This window comes from Lagopus leucura, unplaced genomic scaffold, assembly GCF_019238085.1.
Source record: "Lagopus leucura isolate 7727_CA_CO unplaced genomic scaffold, USGS_WTPT01 Super-Scaffold_100002, whole genome shotgun sequence".
NCBI classification, from domain to species: domain Eukaryota; kingdom Metazoa; phylum Chordata; class Aves; order Galliformes; family Phasianidae; genus Lagopus; species Lagopus leucura.
The window spans coordinates 19,858,559-19,877,153 of record NW_024962263.1 but is presented as its reverse complement, the minus strand read 5'-3'; the positions used below and the strand labels follow the sequence as shown (position 1 = coordinate 19,877,153).

Here is an 18,595-nt window from a genome sequence, read left to right as displayed (position 1 = left end):
AATGTTCTTTTTCGTGAACAAATTGCAGGCAATTTAGCTAGTGGAATTGCGTATGCACCTGATATTCAATTACATCAGGCTCTAGAGGAGAAAACACTTATCAAGCAAATTGGATATCATTTTGCTGCTCCAGGAGCACACACACGGCTGCTGATGTGCAGTGGGAAGTGATGGGCTGCTGGTTCCTTACAGGCATTCACAGCAGCACCCATCCTCTGTTCTGAGCTTAGAGAGCGCAGGCAGGGCGGTCATAGCAAGTGCCATCTGACCAAAAATTCTCCTCTTTCTTCTTTTGGTGGTGGGGAATGAATTCTGCGTTCCGACTGAGACAATCCTGCTGTGATGTGAGGCAGTCCAAATCCCAGACATCTGGCTGCAGCCCCTACATCAAGCAACAGCTTGCCATACACGTTCGTTTCACTTTACAGAGCAGTTCACCTGGTGCCGTGTCATTTCTCTGTTCCTAAGATTGCTCTCATTACTTAAAGTGATCTAATCCTCTTTTCAGGCAAAATGACTGAGGATTTCACAGGAATGCCTTACTGAGTTCAGATTTTCTTCAGGTATTGGAGATAAGCAAATGTGTGCATACATGCTGGGAACTCAGTCCAGGCCTTGTGAGGAGCTCCTTGGTCATCAAATAACTGATGTGCTTGAGGACTGCGAAAACTGAACTTTGGCCTAAGGATACTGCCAGTGAAGGGAGCTTCGTTGTGAGAAATTGCCCATTTGCTTCTTATCTGCATGTACTGTTGCCCACATTATCACTACTTAGTTCTCAAATGCCAATTTATAACAGCTGATCTATGAGGAAAAGAGAGGAAAGCTGCCGCACCCCCAGTCCTCCAACAATGCGGCCTCTTGCTGTTCTCTAATTTCTCTCTTCTTCTGAAGCTTGAGCTCCATAGGAACAAAGCAGGCTCTGAGCACTGTGTCTGATAGAAGAACAGACTTTCAATGCCAGAGCAGCATTTACTGTTCTGGTATAATAATTTTGATTTCTAGAGAATTAATGTTAAGTAGGTTGAAATAGCCAAAAAATAGCCTCTGACATAGCACAGGTATTTCACTGTCCCAAACTGGGATAGCATACAGAAAGCTGGAGTTTTACTATTGTTTTTTGGCAGGTGTTGCTGAGACCTGCTGAGCTCACTGTGATGGGGACAACCGATGCTCTCCTGACACTGGAAGATGGCTGACATGGGTTTTACCTGGTAAGCTAGAGGGAGAGTTATCTGAGTTAAATCAGTGAGAGCTGTGCTCTGCTTGCCACCAGCAAAAGTCATTTTCATGTCATCATTACATTCTTTTAGATTCGTGTGTTTTAACCCTTCAGATGCCTCCAGAAATAACAGTCAGCCATAACAGATGGTTTTGCAGTGCACACAAAGAAACTTGGAGTATAGTGCTTCTGTCTTCTCATGTTCAGAAACAGAAAGCCACTCTGGGCTCAGGAATTTGAGTCTTCTTTAAATAAGCCTTGAACATAAATATCCTGTGATTTAATAAAGGCTCTGCAGAAAAATGTAATCTCTCCTACTTAATATTTCTCTCTTCTACTCTAACTTGTCCTTTAAATAACAGTATGCTGCTCACGGGCATTAATCTGTGGGCTTCTGAACTGCAGAAAAGGACAACAGAAATGACTTCTCACAAATAGAGTTATCCCCTTTTCCAGATACCATCAAGGTTTATTTATCTGACTCACAGATGAGACCAAGGTTATAGTTTGTATACCCCTGCGGGAAAACTGTTATTGTTTTTATAGCACATCTTTTAACTGATTGCACATACTGCCCCATAAAACTGCAAGCACACACAGCAGAAGTGTTTGTTTCAGGGCTGTGATTTCCACTCACTTGAGTGCACACCTTGTGCAAGTACTTCTATCATCATGTCCCCTTCCCCAGTGTGTCCATGCTCTTCTAGAAGAATTTGTTTTCAGTTTACCTATCAGTAAGTGAAAAGGGGTTTTCTTTTATGCTACTGGAGGAATATTGGATAGCAGTGCACTTCTGCTCTGAGGGTTAAAGTAGTGTTACTGCTAGCTTCTGTGTGCCAGAGCAGCACCGCAGGCTGTACTTCTGCAGAGGAAGCTTATGCAAGACAATGAAAGGTTACAGAGAGGAGCCAAAGTGCTAAGGCTTCTATGATTAATAATCACCTACTGCCTGTTCCACATTACCAAATGCTACTGAACATAATGATACCTTCAGCATAATGAATTTCCCGCAGCTCATCTGAAAATCTCTTTATCTGGATGTGTTGGCCGTCCTCCACTTTGGCTGAGCAGAACTGTTTCGTCATTGGGAAACCACTTGAGAATTCAAGTTGAATGGGACAAAAGGAAAAAACAAAAATCCCAGATAGCAAATAACAGCTCAGTTTGAAAGGGACTTCATGTATGCAGAGAGGACCAGGCTAGCAAAAGCAAAAATGCTGAAGCTCTATTATTTCTGTGTAAAATACAGATGACTGTTTTTCAGGGAATGCTTTATAAAAATCCATAATTTATTTTATTTTTACCTTTTTTTTTTTTTTTAACCTTTGATGCAGGCTTTAAAATCATAATCACTGCCTTCATATTTCCTTTTTAAGATACACCTGCAGTTATTATTTGTGCAATAAGGAAATAACTTCATCTTAGCCTGTTTTTAGATTTGAATATAAGGCCTTAGAATGACCCCCACTCCCTGGAATGTTTCCCCTGTAAACGGTTGTGTTTGAATGTGTGCAGCTGAAACAGGATTTCAACATGCCGGTATGTTTCTGTGGATGTTTTCCTGGAAGCACTGAGCCTGTTTGGCTGAATGTGTGCACATCTCACTACACTCTATCTTTATACATTTACTTATTGAATTAATTGAATTCAAACAAGCATCGAGTATGAGATCACAGAATCACAGAATCACAGAATTGTAGGGGTTGGAAGGGACCTCCAGAGATCATCGAGTCCAACCCCCCTGCCAAAGCAGGTTCCCTACAGCAGGTCGCACAGGTAGGCATCCAGGCAGGTCTTGAACATCTCCAAAGAAGGAGACTCCACCACCTCCCTGGGCAGCCTGTTCCAGTGCTCCGTCACCTCACTGTAAAGAAGTTCTTGTGCATGTTTGTGCGGAACTTCCTATGCTGCAGTTTCCAGCCGTTTCCCCTTGTCCTGTCTCCATTCACCACTGAAAACAGTCTGGCCTCGCCATTCTGCCCCCCACACCTTAGATATTTATAGACCTGGATCAAGTCCCCTCTCAGTCTTCTTTTCTCAAGGCTGAACAGACCCAGTTCACTCAGCCTTTCTTCATAGGAGAGATGCTCCAGGCCCTTCACCATCTTCGTGGCCCTCCGCTGGACTCTTTCCAAGAGATTCTTGTCTTTTTTTGTACTGGGGAGCCCAGACCCATGTTTAGTAGAAGTGTAACACTATCCTCGTGCTTTGGAGTGCAGATTCTGTTCTATTACATTATGTTACATTCAGGTTGGCTTTAAAAAGCAGAGGCTGCTTTTGATATGCTATGTGTGTGCAGCAAGAAAGCTGTATTTTAAAATAAAATAAAAAACCAACCTAAGAATCTCGAATGTCATGAAAGTACATAAAGAGTGAGGGGGATTGGGGTAAAGAGAAGCAAAGTGAGAGAAAAGTCATTGGGCAAGCTTGGATGAATGCTTCCATTCCTGTTTGCCCGTGCCCCTTTCCATCGATAACTTCTTTTTCCTGCATTGCCTTGGCCAATAACCAGCTGAACTGAAGAGGTCTGGAGATAAGCCTGTGAGTTCTTCAGCTAGATAATGGTTCATGCTTTTGGTGTACTTGCATATGTGGTTTGTGTGGGTGGGTTTGGGGAGTTTTTGATTGTTTGTTTTGTAAATATACAATTGAAATTGCTCGAAACTTAAGGATGGAATTATATGAATACATATCTATTTTTAAGAATTGTCAGGCAATGGGCATCAAATGATCCTCAAATGTGAATGGAAAGCACATATGAGACAAATTTTAACTAAAAATGTTGAAAACCAGAATAGGCAATTTTTCCAAGGACAGACTGGCACTGGTAAAAAAAAAATTGCTCTGCAATCCAATCAACCATTTTCTTCTTTCTTGTGTCTGATTGAGATTTACAGTGAAGGAAGTTCCTGAATTCAGATGAGGATAACCAAGATACTCTTACTGGCCCCTCTTACAGTTGACGGAGATTTTTGCATGGCTGGAAGACAGCATCATGTGCACCACAGGGTTCAGAATTCTCATGTGCTATCTTGCATCACATCCCGAGGGTATCATATAAATTGTGTTATGAACGATGGTAAATACTGTACATGTGGCAAAAAGAACCACTGTCCATTGGATGCAACATTTAAACATGAGTATGGCCTCTAAAAATGGCCCAATTCTTTCAAAGTGTTCAAAAAGCTGCTCTATAGTATAATTAAATATTGATGCTTCACCAAAAATACATTTTCTAAAACTGGATGTGCTGATCATCCCAAGTGTATTTTAAATAATCTCTGTCCATGTATTTTTCACTCGAGCTGTTCGTTTAGAAGTAGTTTCCATCTTGTGGTGTTGACATCTGGGAATCTTTATAACAACTTCTATGAATATAGAATCAATAATGTGGTTCCTCTCAGTAATGTTCTTATCTAGAAAGATATGTAGGAAACATTATTCACCACGCGGTCAGCTCTGGTTCCTCATTTTCAAACAAACTGTAGGTAGAAAGACCATCAGAAGACAAAAATTGAATTACAACTCATCTTGAAGATGAATTGCCCTGCAATTTTATCATACTTAAAGAGGAAACAAGGAAAATGGGAAAGGGGAGGGAGAAGTCAATACAGAAATACAAAGTGCAATTACAAAAGGACCAGGAATCTGGAAGCATCCATATGTGGGCTGGCTTATACCCTACTCAAAAGAAATGGGTGTCCTCTTGATATGAAAAAAAACTGTTCTTTTTCAGGCAGCTCTGCAGTTTAATGCATACTACAGATTGGAGGGCAAGGGCCACACAGCAAATCAGGTTTGTAGGTTCAGTGTTCTCTGAAAGCTTCACCTCAAAATGAATTTCCAGTCTGTAAAGGGGTGTGATATGGTAGCTTGCATCAGTTTTGCATGGAAATTTATTTTATAATGGAATGCCTAGCAAGGCTTCATTTCTTTTCTGATCTGCTCAGAAATAGAATAAGAGTTTTATACAGGGGTAAGGTAGCAGTGATTGAAGAATCCTTAGAAACAATTCTTTAAATACTTGAATTAGTTTTGTGGCACATAAGTTGTTCAAAAGATTTTTTATGACGTATGGCCTTACAACCTCCAGGACAGAAAGGGAAAGCATAGCAGCATGTTTAATACTTCTTAGTTAAAGAAGGAATTGAATGCCGTCCTCCTGTGGCATGGAGGACAGAGCTAATGATGGAGCTGCTGGGTGCCTCATCTTTCACGGTGTTCCTTGTCATGCTCAATCTGACAGAGAAGCTTTGAGAGTATTTCCTGCAGGTGGCCCAACATGGGAAGGAGGGAGAGGACTAGCGACCTGCAGTTTGTGCTGGCAATTACATGTAAGCCTTGCTGTGTTGTTCCTTGTAAGTGATGAGACTTGGGCAGCTCTCATCAGTGGGACCTCCATAGCGATGACCAAAGTGATTCACATTCCTGGTGTGACAGCTGAACATAAATGTTTTAGACTTGCATTAAAAAGACAGGAAGGACTTACCTACCCAGAGGGGCAGTATTTCAGTACCTGAGATAATTAGCAGACTCTCTCAAAGCTCATTATGAGCAAATCAGGTTACCTTCACCACAGATGAGGCTCAAGGTTTAGTGCTAGGTCCAGGGATTTTCCTACAGGCAGGTGTGAGCCAGGCAGCTCCCTGCTGCGAGGGTGGGGAGAGGTGGGGAGGACAAATAGCTGTGACAGAGCACTCAGTAGCTGCAAACTGCCACACTGAAGTTTGTTGTCTCGCACAGAGCAGAGCCTGTGAGTCAGGACTGGCAGCCACCAAGTCTGGGATGAATCGGAGCAATGGAAATTGTATGTAAAATGCAGTGTATTGTACAGAAAATCAAAATGTGTTCTCAAAATCAAAATTGCATCCTCTGATCGTAGCCAATGCCCACACGCACAGGGACTGTTAATTACATCACTGTTCAAGTGATGGCTGCTATGTATACCGATGCCAATGAAGGCCAATGGTCAGGAGAAATCTGGTTTGAGTTCAATTCACCTGATCCTCCTCTTGATGATAGTTCAGACAATTTGGGACATCGGGAGGCTGTGCGATGGCCACATGCATGGGCCATCCTCAGGAGCCCCAATGCACCCAGCCACTTCTCTCCTGCTCATGGTAAAGCCAGTTGCGGTGGGGTCAGGAAGGACACGTCCCCATGTCACAGTTGGGTGCTGAGCAGAACTGTCTAGGTTTATCAGGGCCCACCCCCTTAACTCTTTCCTGATAATCAAGAAGCCTCAAAGAATGGAATAATGCCTGTCCTGCCATGGGTCACTGGCAGAGGCTTGTTCCTGCCTCCTTGCACATTTTTCACTTGATTAAAGAGGAGTGCAAGTTATATTAAGTTTTCCATTTTGAGACAGCTGGAGAATGTCTTTCAAAAGAAGCAGGAATGCCATTTGCTCTTGCCAGAACATTCTCCATGATGGAAAGCTTCCCCTAGACTTGAGCAGGGGAATGGTCAGTGGATAGTAAAAGACCCTGCATATATATATTCCAACATTACAGTGAACATATGATTCATGCTGTGCCCAATGCTGCCATTGCTTTCCCCACCCAGAAATGGTAGAAGGGACAAGCAGTGCCTGAAACCCATGAATGCTTTGGAGATGCCTGTGATGATTTGCAAACAGATTCAAGGGTAATAGCCGATCAGCGTCGTTTCGCCACCTGTTTCCTCTTGGCACTAATCCCAGCCTACCACAGCCTTGTCTCAAGTGGCATCTGCTGGGATTATTTCATGTCCCCCCGCTATCCCCCACCTCCCTGCCCAGACATGACCTCTCCAAATCTGCACAGAGATTTGTTCATCATCCTCATGGAGTATTTTTTGAGTTCACAGAGCAAAAAACAAAACAAAACAAAAAAAGATGCTGCACTTCAGCCACCACAGCTGCTCTCCTGTTACTGAAGGGCTGTGTGCAATGAAGACCCAGTGGGCAGTGAGTAGCTTTTTTCTCCAAAAAATCTTGTTGTAAGTAATTTTCCTTCTAGAGATGCTACTGCACTTTTCTTCCCATGGGGCAAGATGAACAGATGTACAAATGAGATGGAAAAGGCAGAATGAGACTTGTCAAACAACAGCCTATTCCACTAAGTTGTGTAATAGATCACAGAATCACAGAGTGGTCAAGTTTTGAGGGCAGACAAGAGGACATCTGATGGTTTTTGGAGGTCAGGATGTGTCTCAGCTCCTGAGGTTGTTGTGATGTGAGCAGTGCCTGTATCATCTGAGGAGAGGAACAACTGCAGCACGAAGCCCGTCTGGCTGATACCTGGGAGGAGACCACCTGAGCTCTCTCCCTTCCAGTCCAAGGGAAGGCTCCTGATCTGAATGCTAGTTTCACCTACATGGTGAGTTTAAAGCTCTTTTCATGCAATGTATACATCTTTGTGCATGAGGGATGGCATGTCTCAGACTCTTCTAATCTCTATGGATTAGAAGCTGCCATCAAAAGAACCCTGAGAATTTGGGAAGAAGACAGGAAAACTGATTTATGACTGGAAATATTTGTTACTTAATATGAGATTGTGTCTGTATTCAAAAAAAAAAAAAAAGTGTTTTAATTGATAAACAACAAGAACAAGAAGTACACTTATCTCTGTTGGAATAAATGTGTGTTTTATTAAATATGTAAAATGCAGATTAATGCCCTATGAAGGTGTTATACACTTGATGATGTCAAGATAAATATCGAGCAGTTTCTTGGAAACTCTTGTTTCACGGATAAATGCCAAATTGTCATTAGTGGCAAACTGGGACGTTAATGAATTACCTTAATGCCTGGGAGAGAGAGCGAGCCCAGATGTGTGGAACAAACGCCTTATCCCACGTACTCTGAATGTCAGGCATCAGCTTGAAATGTGTGTTGCTAGTATTTGCCCGCAGAAACTGAAAAGTTTTCCATTTCAAAGCTAAAAGCTTCTACGGATTCTTTTCTGAAGTTCATTAACACAAGCTGAACTTCCATGGGGCAGGGAACAGCAAAGCCTACCAAGAAACACTATGCAGACAGAACCAGACTGTGTCTGGATGATAGATTTCATCTTATTTGATCAGGGACCTACTGCACAGGTTGGGGAGCTGTTTCTGAGTGGACAAAACACCCTTTATTAAAACTATCTGGGCCTCTTCTGGATTGAATTGCTTTCTTTATAAGAGACATGAAACAGCTGCATTCAGAGATGCTCCCTGATAGGAGAAATGCAGCAGGCACTGAGTTTGTGACCTTACAAGGGACTCCAGCTATTACTCATTTTGATTGATTGCATTAGGAAAAAATCAGGCTGTGGCTGAGACCTGCTGCAGGCACACGGGTGAAGACTTAACAAAGGCCTTGTTTGCAGCACCAGAGGCAGCCCCAGAGGCAAGGGAGCCCACCAAGGCACCCAAGGACTGAGTCTGTTCCCAGACAGCTGCTGGAAAGTGCTGCACTAGGTAAAATCTTCCTGCAGGGGTGTGGGAAGGGCGACATCACTCATTTCGTTTGTCTCCTACAGCAGAGTCAGTTTCCTCCTCCCCTTTACAGACTTGGCTGTTCCATTTCAACATTTTAAACTCCAGCAAAGTCCTGATGAGGAACGTCTGGTGACTGTGATATGCTCACTTGGAAAGACAAAGTTCCCTGGTTTTGGCTGCATTTTCCATTCCTCCTCTTTCAAATCTGGCAAAGCAAATTATGCAAAGATGGGAGGGGAAAGGCAATTTTGGAGGTTAGTTGTGGGGTTTTGTTTTGTTTTCAAAAATGTAGCAAGACCGAGAAAACAGGACCTGTGAACTCATGTTATTCCCAAGATCTTTGCTTTCTCAGGTTTGACTGTTTCTCTTCCAGCCTTAGTGTAGGATGAAGTGAGGCTTTGGGCCAGGAAGTGAGTCTGGGACCTGAGAAAATCCTAGTCACCAAGAAAGCCACTGTCTGAGCCCCCTCCATTTACCTTAACTCTGCTCCTTGCAGTGACTGTGGTGGTATTTCTGGTCCCTGCCATGGCTGATTCTGTGCTCCACACCCAGCTGTTACCAACAGGTTGGGCCTGACCCAAGACAGCTTGCTTCAACAGGTGTTGAAATAATTCTGTGTCTGGCTCCAGTCAGCTGCTTCATGCTGAAGATGTCACTTTATGAGGCTCTTACAAATGTTCAGCCAGCTGATGTGTCTTTTATCCTACGCAAGAAAGCTTTAAAGTCTCGGCTTCTGAACTAAGGGAACAAATGGAGACAAGTCAGGGTCAGCTTTGGCTCGAGGTGGTCCTCAGAGAGACTCCAGGGTAAAAGGGCACTTTCAGTCTGTCCGGTGATGGCTCATTAAGAAGGAGGATGATCATGGGTTTCTACATGGCTGCAGCATGGCTGACTGGCCACAGCAGGAAAAGACTATGCTATGGACTGCTCTTTTTCTGTTACCTGTGGTTGACCTTTGAAAGGTATTTACGCTTCTCAGTGGCCTGTCTCCCAGTGCTTCCTTCTCTTTTCTTTTTTGCCCTGAGTTTGGTTTTAAGGTATGCATTGCCTTTAACTCACATGGTGGTTGCACTCTGCAGCACATTATAAATCTTCCTTAAATCCAAGAAAAGAGGCAGTATCCAGCTGACAAATTTTTGAATGTGGAAGGATCTGAAACCTAATCTCTGATTTCAAGAAGACAAAATACAAGTATTACCTGTTTTAAAAGATTTCTCTGGTATCCCCTGTAAAGTAGTACCTCAGCCCTAAAGGTGGCTTTACTTCTTAGATGGCAGCTGAGAGGTAATTCTAAAAAATGGCAGCTCACTGGGGATTCTGAAATTTCGATGAGGCTTATGAAAATAAATTATGTAAGGCCAACAAGAAAGATTACATGGTTTTAATGGTATCTTCATTTGTCCCCTGAAAACTTCCTAACAGTGCATTTATTTCAAGTGTTAGAAAATTTTCATGTTTATTGAACATCATTACTGGAGTCACAGATCTGACAGATACTAACTGAATTTTTGAATTTAGTCCTGTAGAAATCTAGAGTTATCTTTCAAACATCTGTCACAGTTTTAGAGGGAGAAGTACAATTCTCCTTACAGGAGAACCAGCTAGTTCTGTCCTGTGCTGCTGTAGCTTTCTTTGAGGTAGAAAATAATGGCAATCGTTCCATGGATATGTCATTAGCAGAGCAGAGCTATGATAAGCTAAGATATTCCATTCTTAACAGCTCTTGTGAAAATTTACAATCAAATCATAAATACCTTTGTTTCAATGAGCCAAATTGCTGTTGCAGTGCAGTCCAAGCAGCATCTTGGATCACTGTGATTCTTCAGTGGCAAATGCCAGTTTGCTCAGAAATCTCAATGTGTCCAGTGGTACCATGTTAAATAAATCAAAGCATTCCATGAAATAGTTGTGGGTTGGTCTGGAGTGTAACCAGACTGGCACAGCTCAGTGAGTTTCAGTGAAAGTAGGGCTGCTATCTTGTGATTTATGCACCAGGGGAGGCTAATACTGGTGAAACGCAGTTTCAAGAAGGGAATATGTGTAAAGGTTTACCTTAAATATTACATGAGTTGCTTTAATAGTGAGTTAAATTTTAAAGGGAAGAACTGAGAATTCAGGGAGCTAGTTTGTAGAGTTCCCATCAGATTAGCTTTCTGTGGTCAGAAAACTGTTTATGAAGCAACTTTATTTCTCATAATCGTTCCTACCTTTTTTTTTTCTAAGTAAAAATGGGCTTTTTATTGGTTTTCATGCTGATATCAAGTGTTCTTTAGTGTGTCTACCCAGAGACTCTGCTGAATTTGACTCCCTGAAATATGCACCTCTAATAGTAATCTAATTGTTATAAAACTTGAATTTTTACTATAAACTTCTAAAAATGTTATATATATAACAGTGACTGGAGATGGCCTTGTCCTTGAGAGCCTTGGAAGGATACATTTCACCACTCAATAGTTTTGGGATAGGCACCTTCCCTTTAAGCAGCAAACACTACTTGGTTTCAATGAGCCTAATCTCAATGGGGCATTTCAAGCAGAATTCTTGCTGTTTCTGGAATGTCTTGGTAATGAAACTCCAAAGTTGTCCTTTCACGTGGGCCACCCCATGTGCTGGAGATCAAGGAGTGTTTTGGTCAATGCTTTCAGGCATAGTTTGAATTTTGGATGGTGCTATGTGGAGCTGGGAGTTGGACTCAGTGATCTTTATGGGTCCCTTCCAGCTCAGAATATTCTATGATTCTTGTTCAAACAGTAACCTGCCAGGACCTGTGATAACCTGTGGTTAATAAGAAGACACATCCTTATCACAGCGGGGCTTTGTGGGACGGTGAGACAAAAGAAGTGGAATAGAAGGAATATGCTCTGGTTACAGGCAATAATTGGAACTGGCTACCCAGAGAAGTTGTGTAATTTCCATCCTTTGGAAATTATAAGACTTGACTGCTTAGCCCTTAGCAACCTGGTCTGAGCCTAGAGCTTACCCTGGAGGTTGGACTACATGTCTTCCCATGGGCCTTCTAACTTAAATTGTTGTCTGCGCTTCATTTTATGAATATTTTAAAACTATTTGAATTTCCAGATAAATTGATTTGTGGTCTATTTGTGTCCTTGAGTTCTCGTTCTTCTTAGTCTTCATTGCCTAAAATTTTATTTGCAATGTAGTAGCTAAGAACAATAACATTCATTCAACTTTTGTTAAACAGAATAAGCAACACTTTCCTAATTTCCTCGTGTGAAATACAGCCCCTGCTCCTTTTTCATTCCCTTCTCTGCAGCTGTTCTGAATTGAATTCATTTATCTTGCACGTAGGTTATTACAGCACTGCAGTAATGCACAAATCCAAATACAAGGTCAATGAAGAAATATTTGTATCCTGCACTACTTACTCTTGCTACTAAAAACATTCTGCAGTACATCTCATCATAGATTTCTTTTTTTTTTCCATAACTGCACTCTGCCCATACTAATCCTGTGACTATTTATTGTTTCCTGATCTCACTTTCTATATATAGAAATTCATAGGCTCAGACATACGTAATATCGTTGTGCCACAGAAATGATTAAGGATGACAAATCTTGCTGTTAAAAAGGCTTTTCTGGTATTTGCCCAACACATTTTTCTCACTCACTGATTTTCATTACTCTTGGTCGAACCATTTCCCCCTCAATAGTTGTTAAGTGTTCTGGACACGTGTCATTCAGACATTTGAACACAGAAATCTTTTCCTCTCTTAAATTGAAACTGTTGATCTTTTCTGGTGAGTCATTCTCATCCAGCCTAGTACTTATTTGGATGTGAATGAAGAAGATCTCTTTACAACAGAACATTTTAAGACACTTCTCATTTTTTTTAAGGTTGGGTTAAAAGGCTGCTAAAATATTCTTTAAATCACGGGTACGTAAGAGGTGTGCGATGGAACCTTTTAAGTACATAGAGGAAGGAATTAATTACTCACCTTGTGCTGCAAGTGGCTTTGAGATACAAACTCCGATTTCAGCTTGGTCATGTGGAATCGTGGTGCTTCTGGGAAAGGCAGCTTTTTTTAAGTACTAATTAGGAATAATTAATTCCCAGTGATACAGCAGATTTCCCCTGTCATAGTTCCTCTCATCTTCTATTTCTCCCCTCCTTTGGGAAATTGCTGAAAGCTAATATGGAAAGGAATCCTCACAGTTCTCAGTGAGATTGGCAGTTGTATGTTGGCAGTTTGTCATGGAAGATATAAAGTACCTTTGGTTGATATTGCTTTTGGCCGATGATGGCTAGCGTACTTTTCACTTGAACTGCTTAAAGAGAAGTAACTCATCTGTAGATTTGGTAAGTGTAAATTTGAGCTCCTGAGAATTAATGCAGAACGCTGGACCCTCTGTAGTGTTCATCAGCAAAATGAACTCTACAGAGTTTGGGAGAGCCTCGGGATGGGGATGGGAGGGCACAAGGCGGCTGGGAGCCACCAACAGCAGGAGAAACAGCCTTGTCTGCACCTGGGGGAGAGGAGGAGGGCAGGGTGGGCTGCAGGCACAGCCAGAGTGGAGAGCTTCCAACAGCGCTGGGCAGGGCTCTCCCTCAGCCCCTGGGAAGGCCCAGCTGGAGCAGGGCACGGTGTGAGGATGGGGGGCCGGCAGAGAGGGGCTGTCAGATACTGACCCGATTCCCCAGCCCTGTACTGCTTGGGGTCAGGAGGTGGAGAGGTCAGGGATGGAGGAGTGAAGTTGTGCCTAGGAAGAAGGTGGGTGGGAGAACAATGATTTAACTTTATTTTCTTACCATCCAATTCTGTTTCAATTGGCAATGCATATAATGCCCATTTCTTTTCTATTTTAAAGAATATGGTTGGGCAGTGGCTTGTAGTAAGAGTGCTGCTGGAAATTCAGAGGCTGCTAAATGCAGCACCACTGTTTGGAATGCAGTGTGATGTCTGTGCATAGGAACAGCTCCTGTAGTCTGCAGATCTTGGACATCAGAGAGGAATTGCTCGCTCTTCCCGTCTGTATCTTACGTCTGTCTGACATTAATGTCCCCCTGGTACATTAAAAGAAGAGCTGGCATCTTCCCTCTTGGTTCTAAGAACAGCTGGTGGACTTCCTGCTTAAAGGCAAGGGACAATGTATCTCTCACCTACTTTCACAAACCCAAACTAAGCTACAGACAACAAAAAATGATAGAAAAGAAAGAGTACTTGACTTGTGTCAGCATTTTTTTTTTTCTTTTTGAAACAAATCTCTTCAGTTTAATCCTCATGAAAGTGGGAAAAATAATAACAGTGGGTTAAAGCCAGTGTTTAAGAAAATACATTTAAATATATTTTTTTACTTAAAAATGACTTTCTTCAGCATTCAAAGACCTAAGAATTAAACTATAATTGTATACACCTTATGTAACAAATTGACAAAAAATTTAATAAACCAGACTATATAAAAAGCAAGAGGTTGGGTGTTGGTTTTTTGTTGTGGGTTTTTTTTTTTTTTTTTTTTTGTCAGAAAAATGCATTTGTGATTTAGCTGATCATATAAAAAGCATTAATTTTTTTTAAAAATGTGTTTTTTTGTTTTTTTCTGTTTTTTTTTCTCAAGCGTTAATGGTTTTACCATTCATTGTAGCTACATTCCAAACCCCTGTAACATCAGGGCATATTATTCTTATCTGTGTAGCACAGTGAGCTATATCTTTACACTGAGGTCACTCTCATTACTACTTCCCCAGAGCCATTATCCTCTGATGAATCTTCCTGAGGTCTCATGCGGTTGAACAGATGTAACAATACGTAGCCACACTGAAATCTTAGTGAGGTTAACTGTGTTGGGTGAACTAAATTTCTGTTTCTAAATGCAGTCAGTGGTAACCACAGTGTTCTTCCTGCTGAGGATTCTCCTCGATTGCTCTCTTCTATATCTGTAGCTTTATCGTAATTTAACACATCCCAGTGTAGATTCACAGCCCTCCATCTCTTAAACACTCGATAAACAGGTGCACCTTCATGTACTATGAGACCTGAAATTAAGAAGAGAAGATGTTAGTTTGTACAAAATGTCACAGGGTACCATCTTGAGAGCAAATACAGATTTAATTCGTAATGCCAATCTGTAATGGATCTAGCCACTATAACTGACAATTCAAATAAGTTGACCATGTGCGATGTAATATTCATATGTTCAAGACTGGGGAAAAGGGAGCATGCACATGAATTCTGCACTTCTATATTTTTTGCAATTTTAAACTTTGCCTTCATATATTTAAACAAAATCCAAAAATTACACAGATTTCCCAGTCCTGCTTAGTAGGGAATAAAATTGTTCTGAACAGAAGCTCAACATAATGAATATTGGAATTATCTGAGCATGCCTAACTGAAAAAAAGTATTTATGTGTAAGTAAAACACTATCAATCAACTTTACCAGCAGATCTGGAAATTGATTGTTCATGCTAGTGTTATCCTTGTTCAATGTAAGAGTGAGTATTATTTATTGAGAATTGTAACAGTTTAAGTAGATCTTTAAGTTGGACCTTCTCTAACGATCTTAAATTTGTTCAGTGGTGTTTTCTTGAATGCAATACAAACAAATGGTACTGTTTTTACATTCTTATTCCAGCCTGGGAGCACAGAAAAGTTAAGACAACTTGGAACAGCTCTAAGAATAATGACTTTCCTTTCTTGCTTCAGTGGAGAAGGAAGAAATTACATCTTATGATTAACTATGATGAGCATGGCAAGGATGATGGGCTTTCTTCTTAAAATTCAGCAGACAAAAGTACAAACTTTTTTGCTGAAACCCCAGAGATCTTTTAGATGGTCCTTTCAAGGAAAACACAGTTTATCTGAAGTTCTGAATGGACCAATCTGCTTCTGATCTTCCACGTTGGCTCATGGCTTTTGTAACCGTGCAAGAAATTTGTTTACTTAAATGAAATTCTTCTTTTGTCATAGGTGTGCATATACTTTTATTAATTTATGCTTATATGCACATTCTTCAAGCAGGAATGTTTCAAATATGAATTTGTGGGGTTCATTGAGTTTCAGCCTTATTAGTTTTTTCTTCTGCTCAGACATGGCAGTTTGTATGGTTCTGAGTAATGTTGCAATCTAATAGTTGTCTGATGTGTTTCTTGCTTAAAATTTTCCCATACGTTTCAAAGTCTGTAGTATCCTCTGTTGCACCACAGGCTACATTTATTTATCAAAAAAGATCATATATTACCTGTTGTTACACAACAAACTTGTAATTCAAGCATTCAAGTCTCTTAGGGATAAGAGATAACTAAGAGTTAACTGATACCAGAAAAGAGTCATTCAAAGAGAGATGGCACAAGTAGGAAGGATGATAAAAGAACTTATATGAGAAGCAAACCTCCAATTCAGGTGCAATGATTTTCAGATAACAGCACGTATTCAAATAGATTTCTAAAGATTATTGCATTGGAAGATGGATAAAAGCGAGGTTGCTTCCAGGACACATGACAGCAGGTGTAGTAGCCCTCTCAAGTCACCAAGAATTCCTTGAAGCATCTGATACAGGCAAAATGATCTTTGATCATATACGAAGTCTACAAACCAAATAAGCCAGGGTTTTATTGCTGTGATGAAAATTCCTTTTTTTTTTTTTTTTTTTTTTTCCTGCTGCATTTCCTACAGAATGAGAAGAGCATAATAGTAGTTCCCCTCTACCTGTTCCTGGATCATAATACTCTTCAGTCCAATTTCTCCCAAGACTGTAATGAAGCAAAATTGATTGAACCTATTTTTCCCCAGTCTAAAGATTTCAGATATCTACCTGCTCTCCACTGGTGCCCAAACAGCATATTTTAGAATGCATCAGGAAGAAATTAGGAAGGATCAGTGAAGTACGTGAGGTACACCTAAAGAGTCAAAAGCATCCCCCCAGAGTTATGACAGAATAGTCATAGAACTGTTTTATTTTAAAGAACTAATTTTTCCTGTTTAGTGAAATTATATTTTCAGATTTTTCTCAACAACGGTAAGGAAGATAAATTTGCTTTAAAATGGAAGCTGTTATTCACATATGCTCTCAAAGAGCTAAGTAACAAAGGATCAAATATTGAATGGCTTGAAATAAAGTTGACTGATTTGGCAATGCTGAAGGAAAAAAAGAGCACTTTCCTAACTTTTCTCTTCAAAAGGTTGATTTCCCATCTGATGAAACTGCAAATTCAGAAGGATCTATACAGAAGAGGCAGAAAAGTGCTAGCAGACAGCCTGTCTCTTTTGAAAGAAACTTTTGGGCAGAAAAAAGATAAAACACCTCTCTACACCAAAAGTTCTGAGACCATAAAGAAGGGGAAATCTGGTTTAAATGCTGGATATAATTTTCCAGTTACAGAGAAGTTCTGATGATCAGAATATAAGCAGTTAGGTAATCACTAAAATGAAGCTGCATCACACTGACTCTTTTTCTTAAGAGGTTCACAGCAGTGAATGGGGATACAAGAGAAGAAAAAACAAGGATAAATCCCTGAATTATACTAATTTGTTCCAAAACCCATAGTTTCAACAGCACAGAGAACATACGCAGTCCTAGAAGAAAAAATCACAGATCAGCAGAATACTTCTGTCTGACCTAGACAATCCCAAGAAGTAGTGTTAGATTTCAGTGCTATTAGCTGTTCCAACATTCTGTCCAAATAGCATCTACAAGGAACAGAGTTTTGGGAATGAGAGACCTGGCAAAATGTGCTAAGGCTCCAAAAAGGCTTTATCTTCAGGATTTATTTCTAAAACGTAGTGACTGTCATGGGAGCCAGACAATAGGATTATGAGGATATCATTTTTTGTTTGTTCATTGTAAAGCACTGTGAGATTCTTTCATTTGCTCTGTCCAAAGGCTTTCATATCCTGAACCACAGAACACTTGAGCTTTTTCATACTGAATGCCTTTACAAGAAGGACACGTTGTTCAGATGTGGCATTAGGCTCCTGTGCTGTCTTACTTATCACATTCATTTCTCTTATAATCATTCAGGAATTATCATCTCAGAAGCCTAAACATATTTTAGTGGGGAATTAAAGACACTTTTTAAAAACAGCCTTCACCCACTGGACAAAATTGTCAAGACTCACCAAAAAAAAAAAAAAAAAGCAATAAATAGGCAAAGCATTAAAGTGAAACATCCACTTTAAAGGAGTAATTTAACTATTTCTCAACTATTTACGGTTAAATAGAAATGTGAAAAAACCTGTTTCTGACTGAAAAAATAGTGTGTAGCTAGATGTATCCATTATAAAAAAACCTCTGCTAGTACAGTTTTGCAACTAAGGGAATCTGTGGATGTTATTAGGTATTTGCAATGGTGGGAGAGAAAAAGGCATGAAAGAAGGCTTGAAAGAGAACTATTTCATGGAAAGGTCAAAGACAAATGGTCTGAGAAGAAGTGCAGGCTGGAAAAGGAGTGGAAGGTCAAAAAGGAGCAGCAGAACAAAACAGAGAGCAGACGAAAAAAAAAAAGATTGAGAAAAAATAAAAGACTGAAAAAAATGGAGGTCAAAAAATGGAGTAGAAGGCTGAAAGTAAAGTTAGAGGGGAAAAAAAAAAGAAGGAAGACAAAAAAGAGTAGGAGGTCCAATTAAGAGGTTTAAAAAAGAGTTGGGATGACAAAAAAAGGGTGAGATACCAAAACAGTAGTAGGAGACCAAAAGGGGTGGGAAGGCTTGTAAAAAAAATTTGACAGGCGTAAAAAAACATGGAGCTTGAGAAAGAGGGAATGCTGAAAACAGGTGGAAAACCAAACACTGTAAAGGGATGGGAGACTAAGGAAAAGTAGAGGCTGAAATAAAGTGAAAGCTTGAAAAGGGTAGAAAACTCAAAAAAAAAAAAAAAAAAAAAAGTACTTGAAAAAAGTAGAGGCAAAAAAAATGAGTAGGAGGCCAAGAAGTGGTGGGAGGCTTAAAATAGATA

The 18,595-nt window shown here is 40.5% G+C and overlaps 1 protein-coding gene and 1 long non-coding RNA gene across 2 annotated transcripts in view; one reads left to right on the top strand and one right to left on the bottom strand.

The window, feature by feature from the left end:
- The first annotated feature begins 816 nt into the window (after positions 1–816).
- LOC122179466 lies at positions 817–1,530 on the top strand. Its single transcript, XR_006178697.1, has 2 exons — positions 817–1,214; positions 1,314–1,530. It is a non-coding gene; the product is annotated as an uncharacterized LOC122179466 (long non-coding RNA).
- A 12,825-nt stretch (positions 1,531–14,355) lies between these two features.
- MARCHF11 (membrane associated ring-CH-type finger 11) overlaps positions 14,356–18,595 on the bottom strand; it is a 29,726-nt gene continuing 25,486 nt past the window's right edge. Inside the window, exon 4 of the mRNA XM_042868883.1 lies at positions 14,356–14,678. Within this exon, the coding sequence (XP_042724817.1) occupies positions 14,356–14,678 (323 nt within the window). The remainder of the gene's footprint in view (positions 14,679–18,595) is intronic.